The sequence below is a fragment of the Pelodiscus sinensis genome, chromosome 1, assembly GCF_052426305.1.
Source record: "Pelodiscus sinensis isolate ZL-2025 chromosome 1, ASM5242630v1, whole genome shotgun sequence".
In the NCBI taxonomy this organism is placed as follows: Eukaryota; Metazoa; Chordata; order Testudines; family Trionychidae; genus Pelodiscus; species Pelodiscus sinensis.
In genome coordinates, this window is record NC_143052.1 from 345184566 (window position 1) to 345205074 (window position 20509).

Sequence of the window (20509 nt, forward strand, 5' to 3'; positions counted from 1 at the left end):
CCTTTTTATGGGCCTTCTGGTTTTTACCTGTTGGCCGGGGGAGGGGGGGAGTGGGTGCACACACGTTTTTAACTTTTCCTTGGCAACCACAAAACTTACTTGGTTAAACAAAATCTGAGAATTTTCATGTGATAGACACCCGATCTGGAGCCAGGGCAGATAAAAATGCAAAACATTTGCTGACAATGGCATTTGAGATTTATTATCCAAACAAGGGATGGTTTTGCAGTGACATTCCAATGAGTACTAGTCACCGGCGTAAATTTATGTGTCCATTGCTTTTTTTTTTTTTTTAATGCTGATAGTGCATGGGTAGTGGTTACTGCAGGGGGCTGCGCCTCAAGGCTACGTCCAGACTGCAAGCCTCTTTGAAAAGAAGCTTTTTTGAAAGATTCTTTCGAAAAAGAGCATCTAGACTACAACCAGTACCTTTGAAAAAGCAATCCGCTCCTTCAAAAGAGAGCACCCAGGAAGTCTAGATGCTCTCTTTCGAAAAAAAGCACAGTTTGCATTACATAGCGCCTTTTTTTTTTTTTTTTTTTTTCAAAAGAGCACTTTTGAAAAAAGGCATTATTCCTTGTAAAATGAAGTTTTCCACGGTCGAAAAAACTGCCACAGTCTTTTGATTTAATTTCGAAAGAATGCGGCAGCAGTCTAGATGCAGGGAAATTTTTTTTGAAAAAAGGCCACCCTGTAGTCTAGACATACCCCAAGGGTCTACTGACTCTGCCAGTGACTTGCTGTATATCCTTTGGCTCGTCACTTAATTTCTCTATGACTCAGATGTATCCTTTGTAACTGGAGAGAGTGATACTTACATAATGTGATAAATAATCTTGGGAATTATATTATCCATTACTAATTATTATGATGATGAAGCTTCAGGGGGTAGCCGAGTTAGTCTGTATAGGATAAATTACAAAAAAACAACAAATGGTCTGGTAGCACTTTTGTTAGTCTATAAAGTGCTACCAGACCAATTGTTGGTTTTTTGTAATTTATTATTATAATGTATTTTCATAGTTTGTAGGAGCCCCAAGACCACTGCTTCAAAGAGCTCACAACTTAAGAGCTTGTCTACACTGCCACTTTACTGCGCTGTAATTTCCTGGCTCAGGGGTGTGATAGCACACCCACCCACCCCCCAAAGCAAGGCAAGTTGCTGTGCTGTAAAGCGCCAGTGTGAACGTGCTCCCCGCGCTGTTAGCTACTTCCCTCATGGAGGTGGTTTACCTACAGCCCAGGAGAGCTCTCTCCCAGCCGCCCTGGCGCACAGGCAGGGCGCACTGCCCCAGTGTGTTCCCAGCCTCTGTGAGGCTGAAGCTCGGGGGCAGCCCAGGAGCTGAACTGAAGCAGGGGATGGAGTGTGGGTGGGGCTGGCAGTTTGAGTAGGCAAGGCCTTCCCCTGCCTCCGATACCTGGTTAATTAACTGTTCATCTGGGACAGAACTCGGGGTTCCTGATGCTGTGGCTGGTGCTACCTCGGGTAAGAAATTTTGCGCTAGAATGGAGAGTCCCTGCTGTTTCTGACCAAGGCGTTCAGAACTCACTTCCAGCTTGAGGGTCCGAGTTCAGGGCTCCCAGGTTGAGCTGCAGGAGCGCCGATGAGAACTAAGGATGTTAAGACGCGTGTAATCCATTAATCGTGTAGTTGACAAACATTTTGTTCACTACACGATTAATCGATGGGATACCATTCAGACCTGGCTCCTGCCAGGCAGTAGCAAGAGCTTTCCAGGGAGCCTGGGCCAATGTGGGGACCCCAAATTCCTGGACCCTCCACCTGCTCTGGGTGGCACATCCCAGAGGATGGAGACACGGGCCAGGGGTTGCTCTTAGGCACTGCAGAGCAGGTGGAAGGTCTAGAGCTCCACACAGCAGCCCAGACTCCCTGGGACGCTCTTACCACTCTCTGGCTCCAGCTTCTGGATTGACCAAAGACCGGAGTCCCTGCACATGTCCCCTTTTTGCATTTTACAAAGGTGGCCACCCTATCTCCCCAGCACATAGTCCAATCATAGCACAGTGTGCTGGAAAGACACTTGTCCCGGGAGATGGGTTTAGCCCATACTTGGATAGTCAATCAAGGGGCACAGAGAGGTTTAGATACCAGCAATTTCATTAGCGTCTTCGGTGTCTGAAAAGACCAGAGTCCCACACATAACACATACCAGCTTCGTGCATGTCACCAAATCTCCCCAGAATGGCTGGCCCCAGTGGTGACAAATCCTGCAACTTACAGTAGAGGGGAGCTCTGTAGGGCTTGTGTTGAGCATCATGAGTTCAATACCCGAGCTGCCAGCACAGCGACACCTCCAGTTCCTTACACAGACAATTAAACTGACAACTGAATTTTTGGCTAGGAAGCAAATTTCCTCCAGGGCCTATTGACAATAAGCCTGACAGAAGGGACTTTCATCTTGCATTGGCTGCCCTGAATAGGGATCAGGTTGGCAAGCCCTGTCTCACCAGCTGAGGGGCGTTGAGGCACTGGTGGAGCTGGGTGCTCTTACCAACCCACAGGGACCCCCACCAGCCTTTGTGAGAAACGTGGAATCCACGTTAACACAGCCTGGCTCTTTGTCCCCCTCTAGTGGCTGGCATATGTCCCTGCAGACGGCTCACTAGGAGACGCTGTTACGCACAGGCTGTGCGACAGTCTGGTGACCCCCCCGTCCGTGATCCGGCAGTGCAGGCCCTGTGGCTCACCCTCACCTTGCCGACGAGGAAGCAGTCATCCGCAGAGAGTGGGAAGCGCTGCCCAGGGCTGTATAGATCAGGGAGGTGGGTGCTGCTGGCTCTCTGGAACATGCCTTTGGCCAGCCCCTTCACGCTCAGCGCATAGACGTCTTGCAGCCTCATCAGCGCCCGGGCTGCTCCTTCCAAGTCCTCGAACTCGGGCAAGTCCTTCTCCACCTTCTTGTAGCCGTTCTTGAGGGCTGTAATGTCAGTGATTGGGGGGCTCAGTGGGGCTGTGGAGAAGCAAATGCCTGGGCCCAGATAAATGCTTACATTGGCTGGTGCTAAGAATGGATTCATGGCTCCTGCCATGAGAAGGGGTTTCTCCTTAAATGCCATCGGGAAGCGTTTCAGTGCTGAACAGCTGGGATCTTCCCCTTCCACATTCAAACCTTCCCTTGAGCATCCCTCATCTCTACATGGACACAATGGATCCAGGACAGGTGACACCCGCTGAGCCTCTAGCCCCCAAATCCCAGCTCCTCTGGACAGGCAGGGAAAGATTCACAAAGGCATGCAGGTGCCTAACTCCTATTGGGATTGACTACTTGAGTACTTCTGCGAATCCCACCCACTGTGCTCATCGGCTGACCCCACGCAGGCCAAGAGCTGTGGGTCCTTGGTGGCCGTGGGCTCAGGGCAGCCTCCTTTCCGGTACCTTGGATGTTTTCAGTGGCCTCCAGGCTGTGCACCACATTCAGCCAATCAGACTGCAGCCTCTTGATCAGCATGTAGGCGAGTAACGGGTTCACCGCGGAGGCCCCAGCTCCTTGGTGCAAATCCCACACTTTGTTGTAAAACCTGGAAGGCATGAGCAGGGCAATCCCTTACTGGCACTGTTATCTTGCAGCACGGCCCATCTCAGTGGGAGGGGTGGAGGAGACGCATCCCTCTGAAGGAGTCATACCCTCCCCCCAAGATTTGCTGCTTGGTTTGTACTGAGCATGCTCAATAATACTGCTGAAGCCGTCCGCCCTCACTTTGCCCCTCCCCTCAGGCTCTGGTCATCCCATCCCTGAAAAGACTAAAGGATGGTGGCTCAGGGGAAGTGCCATCAACTGAAACTAGACGGCACAAAGCAGGGATCGGGTGGGCAGGTCCTGCCCTCAGCTGCATGAGGGGCAGGGCTTGGATGGGTCTGCAGCAGGAATGACCTGCCTGGGGCTAGGTGAACATTTCTAATGACTTCCATTGCCTCAGTTCCCCTCCACTTGAGTCCCACTCAGCCATGCCAGGGGGTCACTTCCAGTTGCTCACGTGAGTTGTGGTGCTTAATTCTTCATCTTTTGCATGGGCCTATCAGCAAGGGCAGCGACCTGCCCAACCCCCAGAGCCCGGTTTTGACTCCAGCTTAGATCAGATTTTCTGCTGGGCTCAGCTGAGCAGGGGGAAAAGCAATAACATTGTGCATGACTCATTCCAGATGTTAGTCCTGCCGCAGCCCTCAGAAAGAGGTATTTTCCACTGACCTCATTATTAGACTCAGATCCTGAGCTCAGATCCCAATCCGGAGATTAGGGCTCCCTGCTGGGATTGCCACCTTGCCAGGAATCCCATGCTAAACCTGTGGCCTGACTCCTCCATAAGCAGTGATGGCCGAGCAGCCAGAAGAGCCAGAAGGAAGCCCAGCTCCGTATACCATTCAACTTTGGGCTGGTACAAAATCTGTACCCGGAACTGGGTACATTACAAATGATCCCTCTTATTAATGGGATGAACCAAAGCCCCAGAGCCAAGCTCCCTTTTTATGGTTAAAATCCACCTCCATAGTTTGCAGCTTGCACACATCTCTAGTCCAATGCAAATGAGCAACACCTCTTTCGCCTACAGCAGTTGCTAGCAGCACCAGAGAAGATCAATGCTCCATTAGCGAGGCCAGTGTAGGGTTGCCAGGTGTTCTATTGGACAGTCCGGTTTTGGGGCCCTCTGTCCAGAAAAAAAATCCAGAAAATACTGGACATGTGCAGTGTCTGGTATTTCCTGGATTTCTGGCTGGGTGCTGGACGGAAGCCAGGCAGGGGCGGGAGGAGGGGCTGGGAGGTGGGCGCGATCGGCACCAGGAGCCCTGGCTGCGTCTGACGCCTTGGGGAGGAGGAGAAGCCCTGTCCCTGCTCCTGAGCGCGTGGTGGAGCCGCAGCCGGACTCATTCATGCTTCTCCGGACTGTGCGTGGGACTGACAGCGCCCCGGGACCTGCACGTGCCCGCCCACCACCACCCTGCTTCCCCCGACCTTTCCTGACCAGCTCCGCTGCCCCCGACCCCCTCCCGGCTACCCCTGCTTCCTGCCGGCCGGTTCTTCTTCTCCTGACCTCCCCTGGCCAGCTGCACTGCCCCCGACCCCTCTCCCATCTCCCCGGGCCAGCCGCGCTGCCCCAACCCCCCGCCCCCCATCCGATCTCCCCGGGACCAGCCGCCCCACCCCTCAGCCCCCCCATCTCCCGCGGCCAGCCGAGTTGCCCCTGTACCCCCTCCCGGCCAGCCCTGCCCCCCTCCTGGACCCTCCCTCTGCATTCAAGTGTGTCTGGTATTTTTTCTAAACCTACCTCGTAACCCTAGCCAGTGGTCCCTAAACTTTTAATATCGCGCCCCTCCCCGCTCATACCTGTCCATGCCCCTAGCCTGGGACCTGCCATACCTCCCGAGCTTTCTTCCAGAGACACCCCGCATGCTTTGGGGCCCACTGAGCCAGGCATGGTGCTTTGCTCCCCTGGCTGCTTTGCTCTGCTTCCTGATGGGGAGTGCAGGGCAATCCCACCCAGCTCCCCCAGTGTGGCGCACCAGGAGAACAGAGTGAGCTGGGGCCGCCTTGCCCCTCTTCCTCTGCTGGTGAGTGTGGGGGGACCAGCCCCTGCGGCAGGTGCCAGGCCCCCCCGCGGTGGTCCCTCTGCTGGCTGGCTCCTCCACCCATGGGAATGTGGCCCCTGGTGCTGCTGGATTCGCCATCACAGGCAATATTTTCAGTCACAATTGGTCGTTTTTTTCCCAAAAGCCCGGCTCTAGGAATTATTTCAGGGACGATCCCTGGCCAGTGTAATCCTGCAGCTTAGAGGTTCCCAACCTTTTTTATACCACGGCCCAGCAAACCCAGTCACAAACTTTTGGCAGACAGGCAGCTTTTTTATTTGTCTATTTATATATTCATGATGTAAATAATAAATATTCAAATATGCAAATAAACTGTTGCCTGTCTACCAAAAGTTTATGAATGGGTTTGCTGATCCACGGTATAAAAAGCCCCAGTGCCAGCCCTAACCCCTAGAACCTCCCACCCCTCCCCACCCCCCCAGCGCCAGCCATTGACCCCAGAGTCCCCTGCACCCAACCTGCCTTGTGCCAGCCTCCCTCCCTCAGAGCTCCCCAGTGTCAGCTCCTCACCCCAGACACCCAAGTGCCCCCAGTGTCAGCCCCCCACCTTTTAGATCCTCCCACCCATTAGAGCTCCCCAGTATTAGCCCCACCCCTAGAGCCCCCGAGTATTAGTTTCACCCCCAGAGCCTCCCAGTGACAGCCACTCACCTCAGAGCCCCCCACCCCCAGAACCTCCCAGCACTAGTCCCACCCCCGCCCCCCTCACCTAGCCCTGCGCTCCCTTCCAGCTGTCAGCTGAGCACTGCTGCCCAGGTCGCACCTGCTCTAAGGCTGCGGTGCCGTGCTCTGTGCAGTGCTCCTGCCGCACAGCGAACCGCTCTTCCGCGGCTGGGAGGAGACTCTGCTCCTGCCTGGCAGTGGTTGGCTGAGAGGCAGGGCAGGACACACCTCTCTCAACAGCCACGGCGGGAAGGGAGGCGTTGGGCAGTGTATCCCAGCCCCGGTCCCCAGAGCCATCACTGCCTGGCTCCGGTCCGCGGCCCGGCAGTGGGAAACCACTGGACTAGATGACCACAATGGTCCCTTCCACCCTCACAGCACACCCACAGCTTGACAACTCTCCTGATTTTATCACCCATCTCCCCAAAGCCGGGGGGGGGGGGGGTTGCCTCAACGCCCAGCTCCTCCTGTAACGGGATCAGGAGAAACGCTGCCTTTTTATCTGAATGTCACGTTCGAGCTCTCAGGATTGCAGACCATGTCTGCTAATGGCTCTAAGGAAATGACCCCCCAAAGTTATTGGGTCTGAGTCAGACTTGTGAGTATTTTGGGGGCAGGAGGAGAGGCTGAGTCATGAGTTTTGAATGGTTCGGTTAGCAGGAACAGAGCTGGGAAAATCCCCAAGGAACACAGGAATCTCCTGTCTCTGACTGTAGCCGACATCAGATTCTCATGACGGGGTAAAAACCCCACTGCAGCAGCAGTTGTCGGACAATTTGCTTATGCCCAGAGGTTTAATATCCCTCCCACCGCATTTTTGTGAGCTTGAATTAGGATAACACTGGATATCCGTGTTATCCCCTGGCTGGAGCCGTGGGTCTGATCCTGCTGCCAATCTGACCACTTCTCACTAGGTTGTTTTTGCTGGCCCTTAGCGTGAGGCATTGGAGAGCACTTTAGTCCCATTTGTCATTGGAGGATGCTATTTTGGTGGCCAGGTTCCACAGCCACGCATACGGCCCGCTCCGCGTCTATGACAAATAACGCCACAAGGTTCCTCGCTAATGAACAACGAAATGTGCTCATGTCCAGCTGGGCCTGACATTCAACTGCTCTGCAAGGAAACCGCAGAAGGGCTGAATGCTGCAGTGTTGGGATCGGAGGCTTTCCACCACCTCGGGATGGGGGGGCGCCTTAGTCAAGAAAGGCAAAGTGGGGGTTGCAAAATGCTCAGATGCTGGGTTTCCTGGGCCAAGATTCCCCTGCTCTCTGGATAACTTGGGAAGTTTCAAGACCTGATTCGCCACTCGCTTACACCAGTTTTAAATCAGTGTCACTCCAGTGACTTCATTGGGGTCATTCTGAGTTTACACCGGCATCGATGAGACCACAGCCACCCACGCGGGTCCACAGCTTCAGCCCTGGCTGCGGGGGCCTTGCTCCACTTACAGCAGGAACAGACGCCTGTCACCCTTTCCCATGTTAACCCAGTAGCAATGCAGGTGCCCTGCTGCTGACACCTGCCCTGCCCAGCTGAATCTGTGCAGCTGTGCAGTAATCCTGAGCAACAAAACCGACAGCTGTGATATCTAGTTTATCCAGTTGGCCTGGAAGTCCATGTAGGCGCGCACATACATATGTACGCAGACACATGCACACACACACACACTGATACACACAAGCTCAAGCACATGCACACTCCTACATACGCATGCTGCACACACCCATTCACCTGCACAAACACATGTTGCTTGGGCCTGACGCAAGGGCAAGGGATGGGACTTGATGACCTCTCGAGGTCCCTTCCAGTTCTAGGATTCTAAGGAAACTTTCACATTGTGAGCAGGGACCAGAAGTGCCTGGAAAGGCTGTAGCACACAGCGAGTGGGACTGCAAGCCAGCATTGAGAGCTCTAACAGTGACCCAGCTCTAGAAATCAAAACAGCAGGTGCACATTCATCCCCATACTCCCTGGCACACTTCCACATGACATGCCTGGGCACGCACGTGCATACAGACACCGACACACAAACGTCAGTACCATAGTCTCAGACCACAGATCATGAGTTTCAAACCAGGGCTACAGCTTACTCCAGTTAACAGCTGACACAAAGTTCCAGCACAGGGCCCGGTAAGGAACCTCTCTCAAGCCCAAAGCACAAGGTACGTCTACACTGCAGCTGGGGGAACCTGGGTGGACTGACATGTGCCAGCTGGACCAGAGCTAAGGACACTGAAATAGGGTGGATGTGGTAGCACAATGGCACAAGTACAAACCCACTGGATCCCCTACTCTACCCCCCCCCCCCTCCCGGTCTGTTGTCTGATGCTGCCACCCACATCTCAGTGTCCTCACTGCTATTTCCAGCATGGTAGCACAAGCAGAACTTGGGCCTGTCTCCCTGGCTGGGAGATGCATGCCCAGCTGTTGTGCAAATGCACAGACATATTACCTTCCTTAAGTAATAATGCAGCCTGAACCCCTGCCATAGTGGGGGGGTTCACCTTTCTCTGCAGCATGGGGTGTGGCTGGCCTGTTGGGATCATTTAGGTTTATCTTACATTATAGAAGTTCGTCTCTCCCGTCTGCTCCCTGCGGCACACTCTCCTGAGGGCTGAAATGCCTAAGTCTGATTCAAGTCCTGGGCTTGCTACCGGCATAGCTGAGTGAAACTGAACAGCCTGTGGCAGATAGGAGATCAGCGGATCTCACGGTCCCTTCTGGCCTTCAGTTCCATGAAACTGTGAATCGCTAAAGCCTCTTGGCAACAAGTAACTGTCTAGTGCCCCGCAGTGGATAACCCAGGCACACACACAGCACTGAGCACAAACGCTCACACTCACTTGCACACATGTACTGGTTTTGTTACACACCCACCGGCCTTGGAATATGCATTCCTTCACTTGCACACATGTATTCTTGCACACGTGCCCTTATTCATGCATGATCTAGATCTGAGGTGTCCATGATCTACTTGTGGCTATTTGGCCGGTTGAGTGTGGCTAGTTCCCTATAGCAGTAGCCACTATAGTGGTTGGTTGGACACCACGGGTCTAAATGGCGCTTGGTCCTGCCAGGAGGGCAGGGGATGGAGCATGTGACCTCTCAAGGTCCCTTCCAGTTCTAGTGTTCTACGCTTCTCAAGGAACTCTCCCACTAGGAGCAGGGCCTGGGGGTGTCTGGAAAGGCCACCGCGCATAGCAGCTGGCACTGGGAACTGGCATTGAGAGCACTAAAGGCTCCCAGCACACAGGCATTCACTCCCCACACACGCCAGCTCCAGAAATCAAAGCTTTGCTAGCACATCCCTGGTGGGCTCCTTCTGTGGTTGGCTGGCCAGTGGTACAGCCCACAGAGAGACAGAATCATGAGTCCCCCAAAGCCCCTCTCATGTGGCGTCTGGTACCCTCCCTTCAGCCTTTTCTTGATTTCTATACGTTTCTCTCCAGAGGCCTCACACGAGAATTTTCCGACCCGCAAAACAAAGGCGAGGCTCCCAGATCCACGAGGAGACCCCAGGCTCCTTGCTAATCAGTGGGGGCCTGAAGGCGGAGATCATGGAAAGCCCAAGGGAGTTAGGTGCCTGCACTCAGCTTGAAAATCCCAGCCCATTCCCTGGGGGGGAGGGGCCATCTTGTGTGGGGTTGGTACAGCCCCTAGCACAATGGGGCGCTGGGGCCCTCTGGTGACACCAGCCATGAGGAGAAACAGAGCTGAGGGGGCCGCGGCTTCAATAGGCCCCTCGCCGCCGCTGGAGAGGGCCTGTGCCCAGCCGCGTGCGTTAGCCGGGGGGCAGCGGGGACCCCACTGGGGCATGAGCCCGGGACAGCCCAGCCCTGCGGGGTCTCTACCCCGGGGATCAGGCTGCACACCCGGCAGGGCGGAGGGATCGGGGCCGGGAGGGGGCCGCCTGGCACGGGCGGGGGCGCTGGGAAAGCCACAGCCCGCCCCGGGCGCGCCCCGTTACCTCTGCAGGTCCCGCAGCCGCTGGCGCTCCGCCTCCAGGTAGGCGGCCAGGTGCGGGAGCAGCCGCCGCTCGGTGGCCAGCGCCTGCCGCACGGTGAGCATGGAGCTGTAGGTCTCGCCCCGCGCCCGGCGCACGCAGCACAGCGCCAGCGCCAGCCCCAGCGCGGCCACCCCGGCCGGGCGCATCGCTGCCGCGCGCCGCTCTCCGCCCCCGCCCCGGGACCCCCCTTCCAGCCGCCGGGCAGCGGCGTCTGCTCCCCGGCCGGGAAAGGGGCGCGGAAACTTCCCGTCGCGGGGAGGCCGCTCCAGCGCGCCTAGGGAGCCTGGGCAGGGTCCAGCCCCCGGCGCTTCGGGAGCGCAGCGCTTTGGCCCGGCGAGCCCAGCCCGCCACTAGCCGGCGGGGTCAGGGGGGTTCGTGCAGCTTCGCTGGAAGCAGGGGGCGGGCGGGGCTGTGCTAGCCGGTGCCCTTGCCCCAGCTGTCTGCCTGGCGGCGCCTTGGGTCCCTGGCTGGAGAGCGCCACTGCTGGCGGGGCAGGGGCAGGGGCGGGGCAGGTGCCCATGGGCTGGAAGCTCAGCTCAGGCTCTGGAGCTATCTCCTTATTCTCTCTGTGAGTGGCCTCCCTGACCCACACCCAGCACAGGAGGCGTGGGGGTTACAGATGCACAGAGACGCACCCAGGCAGATGCTAGCAGAGATGGGGGAGACATGCAGGGAACCAGTGCAGGGCTCAGCTGGGCTGAGGTGAATGGGGGAGGGTGTACGGAACAGCTCAGCTGGGCTGTGAGGGGCTGCAGGGAACTGGTGCTGCGCTCCCTTGGATTGTGGGGGATGGTTTTGGGGGAGGTGCAGGGAACCAGCAGGGGTGGGCAGCTCAGTTGGGTTGCAGAGGATAGAGGTGCAAAGAAGCCTAGTGGGGGGGGGATAGGGGGGAACCAGGAGCCCTGAAATGACCTCCCCTGGTCCAAAAATCCCTCATCTGGGACCAGTTAGCTCCAGAAGGTGCCAGATCAGGGAGGTCCAACTCCTACCCAAGTCCCCTCCTTGCACCCTCCATCGTAGCTAGACACTCTACCCCCAGTCTGCTCCTGCTCCCTCTACCTGGCCAGACACCCTACATCCAGCCTGCTTCTGCACCCTACCTACCACCCAGACCTTGCCCTCTTCCACCCCCCACCTCCCTCCCAGATCCTGCACCCCATCCCTATCCCGCTCCTTGGCAGCCCTGCCATCCGCCCTAGCACCCCAGCCTTGTGTCACCAACTGGTTAATCATGCACCACAGAAGGGAAACTGAGGCACACACCATCTTCTGAAAAATTCCCACTCTATCATAGGTAGTCAACATCATTCACCTTCTCCTCCACCACAGAGTGCCCCGGGGAGACAGAGTTAGCACTTGGAAAAGACAACCCAATGATCTGTATCCCAGGTCTCTGTGCTGGCACTGACACTTTTCGCCTGTACACAGATGACCTTTCACATATCCAGGCCTTCAGATTCACATACATGGATGATGTTTGCTTAGGCATCCAAACACTGACGTTCCCAGAAGTTGAACACACCCTACATGCTGACTTGACTAAGGTGGCCAAATCCTGTAGTCAGGGGCATCTGCTGTGACCAAGGCAGTTTGGGTGTGTTCCATCTTTACTGTTTGTGTCACTGGACATTGCTTGGAAGACAAGCCGCTCCAATCTGCCCTGGAGTAGCCCTGCATGGACTTGTCACCTGTCTTAGCCACCGGAAGAAAACTGCAGCTAAGGTGAGGGACTCGTAACAATCTTCCAGGCAAATTGGCTGGTACTTTGTGGGAAGCAAATGCTCCAACTCCCCAGTCTTCTGGGTTAGCCCCTCTGTTATTCTGCTACAAAACACTGGGCTCAGGTCTGGCTTCACTCATCTCATGTCAGCTTGGTTGACACACAACTAGATTCAACCATGTGAATCATAAGGGGGACAACTTGACCTACGCCTGCACTATGTCTCACTGGCTCTGTCTACACCACGAGTTTTCTCAGCAAAAAAAATTGCTAATGACGGACTCATTTGCATGAGTCGCAATTTGATTTGCATATTTTCTGCTGATCCATTTTTGCACTGGGGTTTTGGCGCAAAAACAAGCAGTGTGGATGTTTTCTTTTTGTGCAAAACCCCTGTTTCCCGCCAGATCAGTAAACCCCCTTTTTGGGGTGTAAGTATCTGGCAGGAAACGGGGTTTTTGCACAAAAAGAAAACATCCACACTGCTTGTTTTTGCGTAAAAAAACCCTAAGCAAAAACGTATCAGCAGAAAATATGCAAATCAGATCATAACTCATGCAAATGAGTCCCTCATTAGCATATTTTTTGCCGAGAAAACTCGTAGTGTAGACGTAGCCTAAGAGTTGTCACCTCGCTTCTCCACACATGAAGACGCTACAGTCAGAATGGCTGAGACAATCCAGGTGAACCAAGCCTACCCCTGTATGCAGGGTTCTTTGACCGCACAGGAACCCGTGAGTACCTGTCCCACTTGCCGTACCCAGATTTCGCTGTAGCGTTGATGTGGGATGAAGAATGGCCAGCAGCTGACCTCAGAGACTTATAACTGACCCGACCCTGCGTGGACTTGCCTGTCATTTGCCATGCTGACCATGGGTCCCTTCTCAGACAGGCCCGGATCCAGGTGCAGCTAGCCTGTGCATCTGGGGCCAACGCGACCACCCAATGAGACATCCCCATGTCTCACATCACTGACCACTGCCTCCGGCCAGGGTGGTCTGTGGGCGCTGCTCTTTGCTGAGGAGGCTGCCGTGAGCTGGCTTGGGGAGCTCTACATCCAATAGGAAGAAATGCTCCGGGCCATCCTGCTGAGCATGCTGCTGCCACACCTGGGGGAGGCTACTCCTGCTTTACTCCACCCAGGGAGTCCTCAGCTGCCCAGTTAGGGCAATTTATTTATTGATGCTTTGTCCCACCCCTCATTTCCCTTCCCCTTCATGGCTGCTGCACCTGCTTTTCCCTTTCTCCCTCTCCCCAACGGGTGGGTTTCCCTGCTGCACATTTTCCCCCTTCCCGGGAGGCTCAGTTCATGGCAGGCTTGAAATTAAGGAGTGAAAAACTAGGCTGGAAAAATTAGTTAAACTTTCTTGGCCGTGAGCTCTGGCAGGGTGCAGAAGAGCCTCCTCAAGGAAGCAGTGTGACCACCATTGCTTGGGACATTGCAGACAGGACAAAGCGAAACAGTAGAGCATTATCTACGGCAGCGGTTCTCAGACGGGCGGGTCCTGACCCGAAAGAGCTTCACAGGGGTATTCTGGTGGGGGGGACTGCAAGAGCAGCAGCTGCTGGCGGGCAGGCCTGAAGACAGGAGGCAATTCAGCAATTGCCCTAGGGTGCACTTGGCTCTGAGGGATGGGGAGCATGTCACAGTCTAAGTAGTGCTAAGGACTGACTGCCCTTGGCCCCACCCCTTCTGGGGAGCAGAGCAGCCCCTCTCCCCACACCTAGCCCTGGGGCTCATGGTGGCTATCAGACATGCCATGGCCAGGTACCTAACTCTGAAGGCAGCGTTGCTGCCAGCAGCAGCACAGAAGTAAAGCAGCAGCAATACCATAGGTCCAGGCTGTGCCACCCTTACTTCTGCACTGCTGCTGGCAGCACCGCTGCCTACAGAGCTGGGTGGCCAGAAAGCAAATTTGCAGGATGATTGAAGGGTCTGCCTCAGTTCCCTGGAGCCCTGATTGAAAAATTGGTGTCTTTCCAAACAGCAGCACCCTTCGCAATGAGGATTCGTCTACCCTGTGGAACTATTTTGGGGTACCGAAAGTATCCTGAAATAGCTGTTCTGCATCTATTGAAGTAGCCCATTATTTCAAAATAACAGGCAGCGTATTCTGACATCCCCGTAACCTTAAGGGGAATTTGGGAATAGTGAGTTATTTCAAAATTGCACACTGTGTAGACAGCACCAAATTACGAAATAACCTATTTTGAAATACACTCGAAATAAGCTACGCAATTTGTGTAGCACAAATTGTGCAGCTTATTTCGAGCTAAGGGTGCTGTGTAGATGCACCCGAAGTGCTCAGGTACTTGCTTCTATATCGTGTATAAAGCCACTATCCTTGGACAATGTTGATTATTGCCACAATCCCTGGAAAAGGCTCCCAGCTCCCCAAACTGTACCCTGTTGTCCTTTATTTCGTTCAGAAAATGTGTTTCTTAAATGCCTGCATATTTATTTCTGAAAACTGTTGCTTTACTCTTTGAAACACTTCAGTGCCTTTGACTGCAGGGATAATGATTCCCTGCTTCCTTTAATGCTCCTATAAATACATACAGGAATTTGCTATCACTTTTGGGGGCAGGGGATTGTCACAGCCTGAAATATTTTCAAAGGGGGCCCAGCAAGGAAAGTTTGAGAACTCATGGACTACAGGGAACATTCCTGCATCAGCGGAGGCATGGACTAGCTGGTCTTATCCAGCTGTCATCGCTGACTGCACAGGATCAGTGCCTTCACTGGACGATTCTGACAAAACAACCAGCTGTGAAACAGTATTTGTAATTACCATCACTAGGTTCCAGAATGAATAGCCTAGTGAGATGAGTGGGGGTTGATTGCACCTCTTGGAGTTAGTTTCGGGTTACTTGCAGACTCCAGCAAACAAAGCATACAATGAACCAATCTGCGCTCAGTTCCCATTGGTGTGGTTATCTTAAGGCTAGACAAAGGATTTTATTTTTAAATGGAAGCTGAGATTCTAGAGTCCAATTCTGTAGACAGGGCTGGATTCCACTGCCACAGAACTACAAACTCCATAAGTCTTTGCTGCTGTTCAGCTCCTAGACTGCTACGTGTTTTATTAATGTCTCTCCGGCAGCTGAACCGGACAGATACTGTCTTTTTGTTGTATTTTTGTGCAGCGCTTAGCACAAAGCAATCCTGGTCCATGACTGGAGCTCTTAAGGCTACTAATAATAACATAGAGGAATAACCTTGTAATAAACAGCTTGTCTTACCCCCCATCTAGGATTTTTTTGGGGGATCTCTGCCTAATTATGCACCACATACATGTTATTTCCCTCAGTGATTCATTTTAATTGTACTCCATGGGTGAAAAGTTCATGGGTGACAATAGACCTATTAATTCAATCCCAATGTTTGCGCTCTGAGTATTCTACTTGCACTGTGCCACTTGGACAAGCTAGTGAGCTGAAGGCAGGACATGTTAAGATTTGGTTATTTTGCTGTCTATAAGTTGTCACTGAGTATTTTTCCTCTTAGGATGCTGTTACTGTAACTGCCGTAATATAGAGAGTCATGATCTTCTTAAACAGCTAAATGTTTATTAAGGGAAACATCTACTAATTACAGACGTGAATAAATAGGTTTCCACACAGCTTGAATTCCAGCTTTGTCTGCTTTCTTTACCATGGTCATTCTCACGGCCAGCTCTTCAGCTGCTCATTGGTGCTATGTTGATTTCAGCTGAGGGACAAATCCCCTATCTTGAACTCTGTATACAGCCCACAGAGACATTTAGTGTCTGAATAATATGTTGCAAGTAGGTGTTACCCCAGCAACAATATAAATCATTCTGGATGACATCATGCTTTTCCCAGTGGGGCTTTCCATGTCCTTCATAGAGCTGTGAGGCTCCTCCCCAATCTCTACCTTCCATCATCTAGTTTAACACCTTCAAGGTTCTCATTATGGCCACAAACCATCCAACAGAGAAAGCCTGGCCAGAGCTCCAGCTACTCTTTAATGGTCTGGTACAGAATGGAGAATGGGGAAGCAATGTGGCCTAGTGTCCAGACCACGGGGCTGGAACTCAAGGGGCCTTGGATTCCATTCTCAGTTCTGCCATGCACCTGCTGGGTGACCATGGGCAAGTCATTTCACTCCTCTGTGCCTCAGCTTCCCCAGATGTAAAATGGGAGCAAAGTGCTATCCAGTCTGCTGTATAAAAGCTATGGATTGTTGTTACTCCAGTTCTCTTGCTTCCCTGCCGGGATCTGAGGGAATGTCAATTCGCTGGAGGCAAAAGCAAGCTAAAAGCCCCTTTGTAGCTCCTAAGGAGACACAGAAGGGGAACTGGGCTGATTGAGCAGTTGCCCACCGTGGAGGAGGGGCCATAACTGCAGCACCAAGCACAGAGCCCTCCTTACCCTGTGGTTGGTGCCTAGGGACTGATCTCTGCAGCAGAACCCTTGCTCTGGCCCAGCTGCAGTTGCAGCATACATGGGGCTTAAACTCTTCTAGGATACATGGGGCTTAAACACTACCAGTTTTCTCAGCAAAAAATATGTTAATAAGGAACTCATTTGCATGAGTTGTGATCTCATTTGCATATTTTCTGCCAATCCGGTTTGGCGCTGGGGTTTTTGCTCAAAACCAAGCAGTCATGACATTTTCTTTTTGTGCAAAACCCCCTTTTCCCACAAGATCCGCATGCCCCAATAAAGGAGGTATATCGATCTTGCGGAAAAAGGCAAGTGTGGACGCTCCAGAGGGGTTTCTTGCGCAAGAAACCCCTATGGGAAAAAACACAGGTGCTCCGATGGCCATTCTATGACTGGCCCTCAGAGCTTTCTTCCACAAGAGCATCCGTGCGGTGTGGATGCTCTCTTCCACAAAAGCATATCACTTTTGCGATGTGCTTTGCATTGTGGATGTTCTCTTGTGCAAGAAGCATGTAGTGTAGACGTAGCCCCACACTGCTTGTTTTTGCACAAAAATCCCAGCACAAAACCGGATCGGCAGAAAATATGCAAATGAGATCACAACTCATGCAAATGAGTCCCTCATTAGCATAGTTTTTGCTGAGAAAACTTGTAGTGTAGACGTAGCCCTAGAATATTTCCCAGAGGTCCTCTCCCCCAGTATGCCATAAAATCTCGGGGGGGGGGGGGTTGAAAATATTTATCAGGGCCCTGTTCTGGACAGCTTTGCCTGAATTAAAGCCCTGATCCCACCTGGCCACAGGGACAATCTCCTGGGAAGTGCAGCCCCAACCTCCTATTGCAGTGGGAGCTGTGGCAGCTCAGCACAGCTCAGGATCTGACCCATCACTTTGCATGGAAGTGGCTGCTGCCGCACGTTGCTCAGGGTCTGGCCCTAGAGCCAAGCTCTGTGCTGTGGCTTCTGTGCACCCTAGGTCGCTGCGTTAGCGCTCACGCAGACCAATGGGCCCATCTAGTGGACAGCGAGCAAAGAGCCTCCACAACTGCAAGAGGAGCTGGATCTCGGGGCTCACTCACAGCTGCGCTGTTTGGTACTGGGGGGCACGAGGCAGGTGGGGGACGTCACACAGGCCTGGATCCGCAGCGGTGTTCCAGCACCTAACCACTCCCCTTGATTAAGTTAGGCCCCTTCTTACTTCTGAGGCTCTAGCCCTGTGGTGAGAAGTGGGCTGACAAACTGAATCAGGTTGTCAGGATCAAGATAATCTCATCTGAGGCAGTGGGTTGTGCCCATAAAAGCTCATGATCCTATTTCTGCGAGTCTCTAAGGTGCCGCTGGTTTTTGTTAAAAACTGACAGGTTGTGTGAGCGCCACTGTGAGACGTTCGGGAACGTTCGCAAGACGTCACGTTAATCCGCAGTACCAAAGATTGATGGGGAAAGAGACGATAACGAGATAGAAAAATTGAATTAGTCCAAACCGAAAAAGACTCCATATAACTCCAGGGCTGTGTTCAGGCCTGCTGATAGGTGGGGGAGCGGATGGGGCAGTTGCCCCAGGAGAGGACCCAGTAGTTTAAAAGGGCTCAGGACTTCCTGCTGCTGCTTCCACAGGAATGCAATAGCTGGAGCCCCGGGCCTTTTAAATCACCGCTGGAAAGCCATGCAGCCTGCTCCAGGCAGCTCTCAGGGCTGGCAAGGGATGGGGGCTAGCGCAGCTCACTCCAGGGGGTATTAAGAGCTGGCTGCCCCCAGTCCCACCCCTTCTGCCTGAGGCCCCACCCCTTCTGGGATTGCGGAGTTCCCCTCCACACCTTGCCTAGGGGCCCAGTGAGTCTGTTCCCCCCGTGTTAATCTCATGCTTAGTAAAAACAGATGTAGAAATGAAGGCTGGCAATTGGCTGGTTACAGGTGTGAGGTGGACTGTTCCATTCATCACATCCTTTGGGGGTCCTTAAAGAAAGAGCCATTGGGGAGGAAAAGAAGGAAGAAGAGATGGAGGCTACTGGAGTGAGCTTCACCTTGGTGGCTGCCACCTGCACCAGCACCTGGGATCCCAGACCTGCTTTCCCCTGACCCTGAGAGATGCCCCACCTAGCTACAGTTTAGCTGAATCTCAAACACAATCTGTGCTGAGACAGGATCAGACTTCACCTGACACACCAATCGTAGCTCCAGCTCATCGCCAGCAACCTCTTTCTTTCCCCCCAAAGGACGGGTATCACCATCTTTGTTACCAGATAAGAGCCCATCAAACACATTGGGGTTCCTGCTAAAAACTCACCAGCGAAAGGGAAATGGAACACTGCTAAAACAAAAGTTCATACTTGGCCTTTCAGATGCTTTTACGCCTTGTCCTCTTTTGTCTCCTTAAGAACAGAAATGATGCTTAATGGTGTGTTTGCCAGGGCACGAAGCAGCTGAGGTCTCTAGATACCAAACCCCGAACCCTGTATAAAGTTGAACAGTGACCGGGTTGTGTTAACACCTTTTGGTCCATATATTCCATTTAAATTAATACAACTGTTCATTCCCTTTGAAGCATCTAGTCACTGTCAGGAGACCAGAAACGGGGCTAGATGGACCATTGGTCTGACCCAGCCTGGCCATGCTAACAGACCTTAGGAGCTTTGTGGACCATCACTAGGAACAGCAGGGCCCTTGTCAGGTCAGCAGAATAGGAAAGAGTGCATACATTTGGGCCATTACAATTAAGAACATAAGAACAGCCGTACTGGGTCAGACCAACTGTCCATCTAGCCCAGTATCCTGTCTGCTGACAGTGGCCAATACCAGATGTCCCAGAGGGAGGGAACACAACAGGTAATCCTCACGTTATCCCTCCCCTGTCACCCACCTCCAGAGACACAGAGGCTAGGGACACCATTCCTATCCATCCTGGCTAATAGCCAAGGCTCGACAAATAATACAATCTACTCGCCCATGGAGAGTAGATTGCAACCTGGAAGAGCCGGGTTCGGGCGATCTGTGCATGCGCAGATCGCCGGACGGTGCAGTTCGGCGAGCCCTGCTAATAGCCATTACTGGATCTAACCTCCATAAATCTATCTAACTCTTTTCTGAACCCTGTTAAAATCCTAGCCTTCACCACATCCTTTGGCAAGGAGTTCAACATTCGTTCATCATAATTCGACATTAGCAATGCATTTACAGATTCATTTTAATAAAAAAAAAAGTAATTTTCTAACCCCACAGGGCTGCAGAGAAAAAGCCCTAAAAATGTGACCCCTTAAAGACTCCAAATCCAGAAGGCAAATAAAAAGTCACTTATTTTTTCAGATCATGTGATTTTTATGTTGAACTTGTGATTTTTCAACATGTGGGGTAGGTAATATTGCTGATGTGGATTATAAGCTTTCTTCACCCTTAAAAGGAAAGGTGGGCTGTAGAATCTTTAACAATGATATCTCTTCTCCCACAGGTTTCTCAAACATTTGAGTTAACCAAACTGGAAGTGTTCATGAATTCCTGCAATTGAGCTTTTGAAAAAATGCGGCGTTCTCATTATTTCAAAGAAACAAATAAACAATGTTTAAATCAGTCTGAACAAAACTTCTGCTCCCTGTCCACTTATCTGCTTTCAATTGCTGGAGGTCTCTGAGGTTATAATCCTGCCTGAGCATGTTCTCCAGTCATCCATAGAGTCTTCCAGGGAAAACAGGGTAAATACTTTCTAATGTGAAAAAAGCAGAAAGGAAACCTTAAAGGAAAATAGACTCCTCCCAGGCTCTCTTTAGCCATTATAAGGAAAGGCCCAAACCCATTTTCTCCATAGCTTAAGAGGTCACATTTAAATCCAAGGTTGTCTTTGGTCCGTCTGCAGCTACAAACGTTGTACGGCAGCGTCCACTTGTCCAGGGCAGCAGCTGAAGGGTTAAATACACAACAGATGCTCTCGTGACTGTGCCCAGGGGCTGTCACAAGATTGAAGGGGGGCTGATGTTCTCACCATTTCCATATCTGGCTGGACAAGCTGAGTGCACAGTGACAAAGAGCTCTGCCTAATGCTTTAGGCTGGGCAGCAGCAGCTTCATTCAACCGGAACAAACTTGGGCACCATGGAAGGACTGACACAGAGTCTGT

At 52.7% G+C, this 20509-nt stretch overlaps 1 protein-coding gene across 3 annotated transcripts in view; it reads right to left on the reverse strand.

Annotated features, from left to right (window-relative positions):
• P4HA3 (prolyl 4-hydroxylase subunit alpha 3) overlaps window positions 1-20509 on the reverse strand; it is a 61716-nt gene that overhangs the window by 26810 nt on the left and 14397 nt on the right. The window contains exons 1-3 of one of the 3 annotated variants that reach the window (XM_075919589.2): window positions 10237-10712; window positions 3398-3540; window positions 2716-2939 (exon numbers count right to left, since the gene is read on the reverse strand). In XM_075919589.2, the coding sequence (XP_075775704.2) occupies window positions 2716-2939; window positions 3398-3540; window positions 10237-10421 (552 nt within the window). In that variant the 5' untranslated portion in view covers window positions 10422-10712. Of the gene's footprint in view, window positions 1-2715; window positions 2940-3397; window positions 3541-8830; window positions 9961-10236; window positions 10713-20509 lie in introns of those variants that run through there. The other 2 variants (XM_006127518.5, XM_089775794.1) reach the window with 2 other exon arrangements.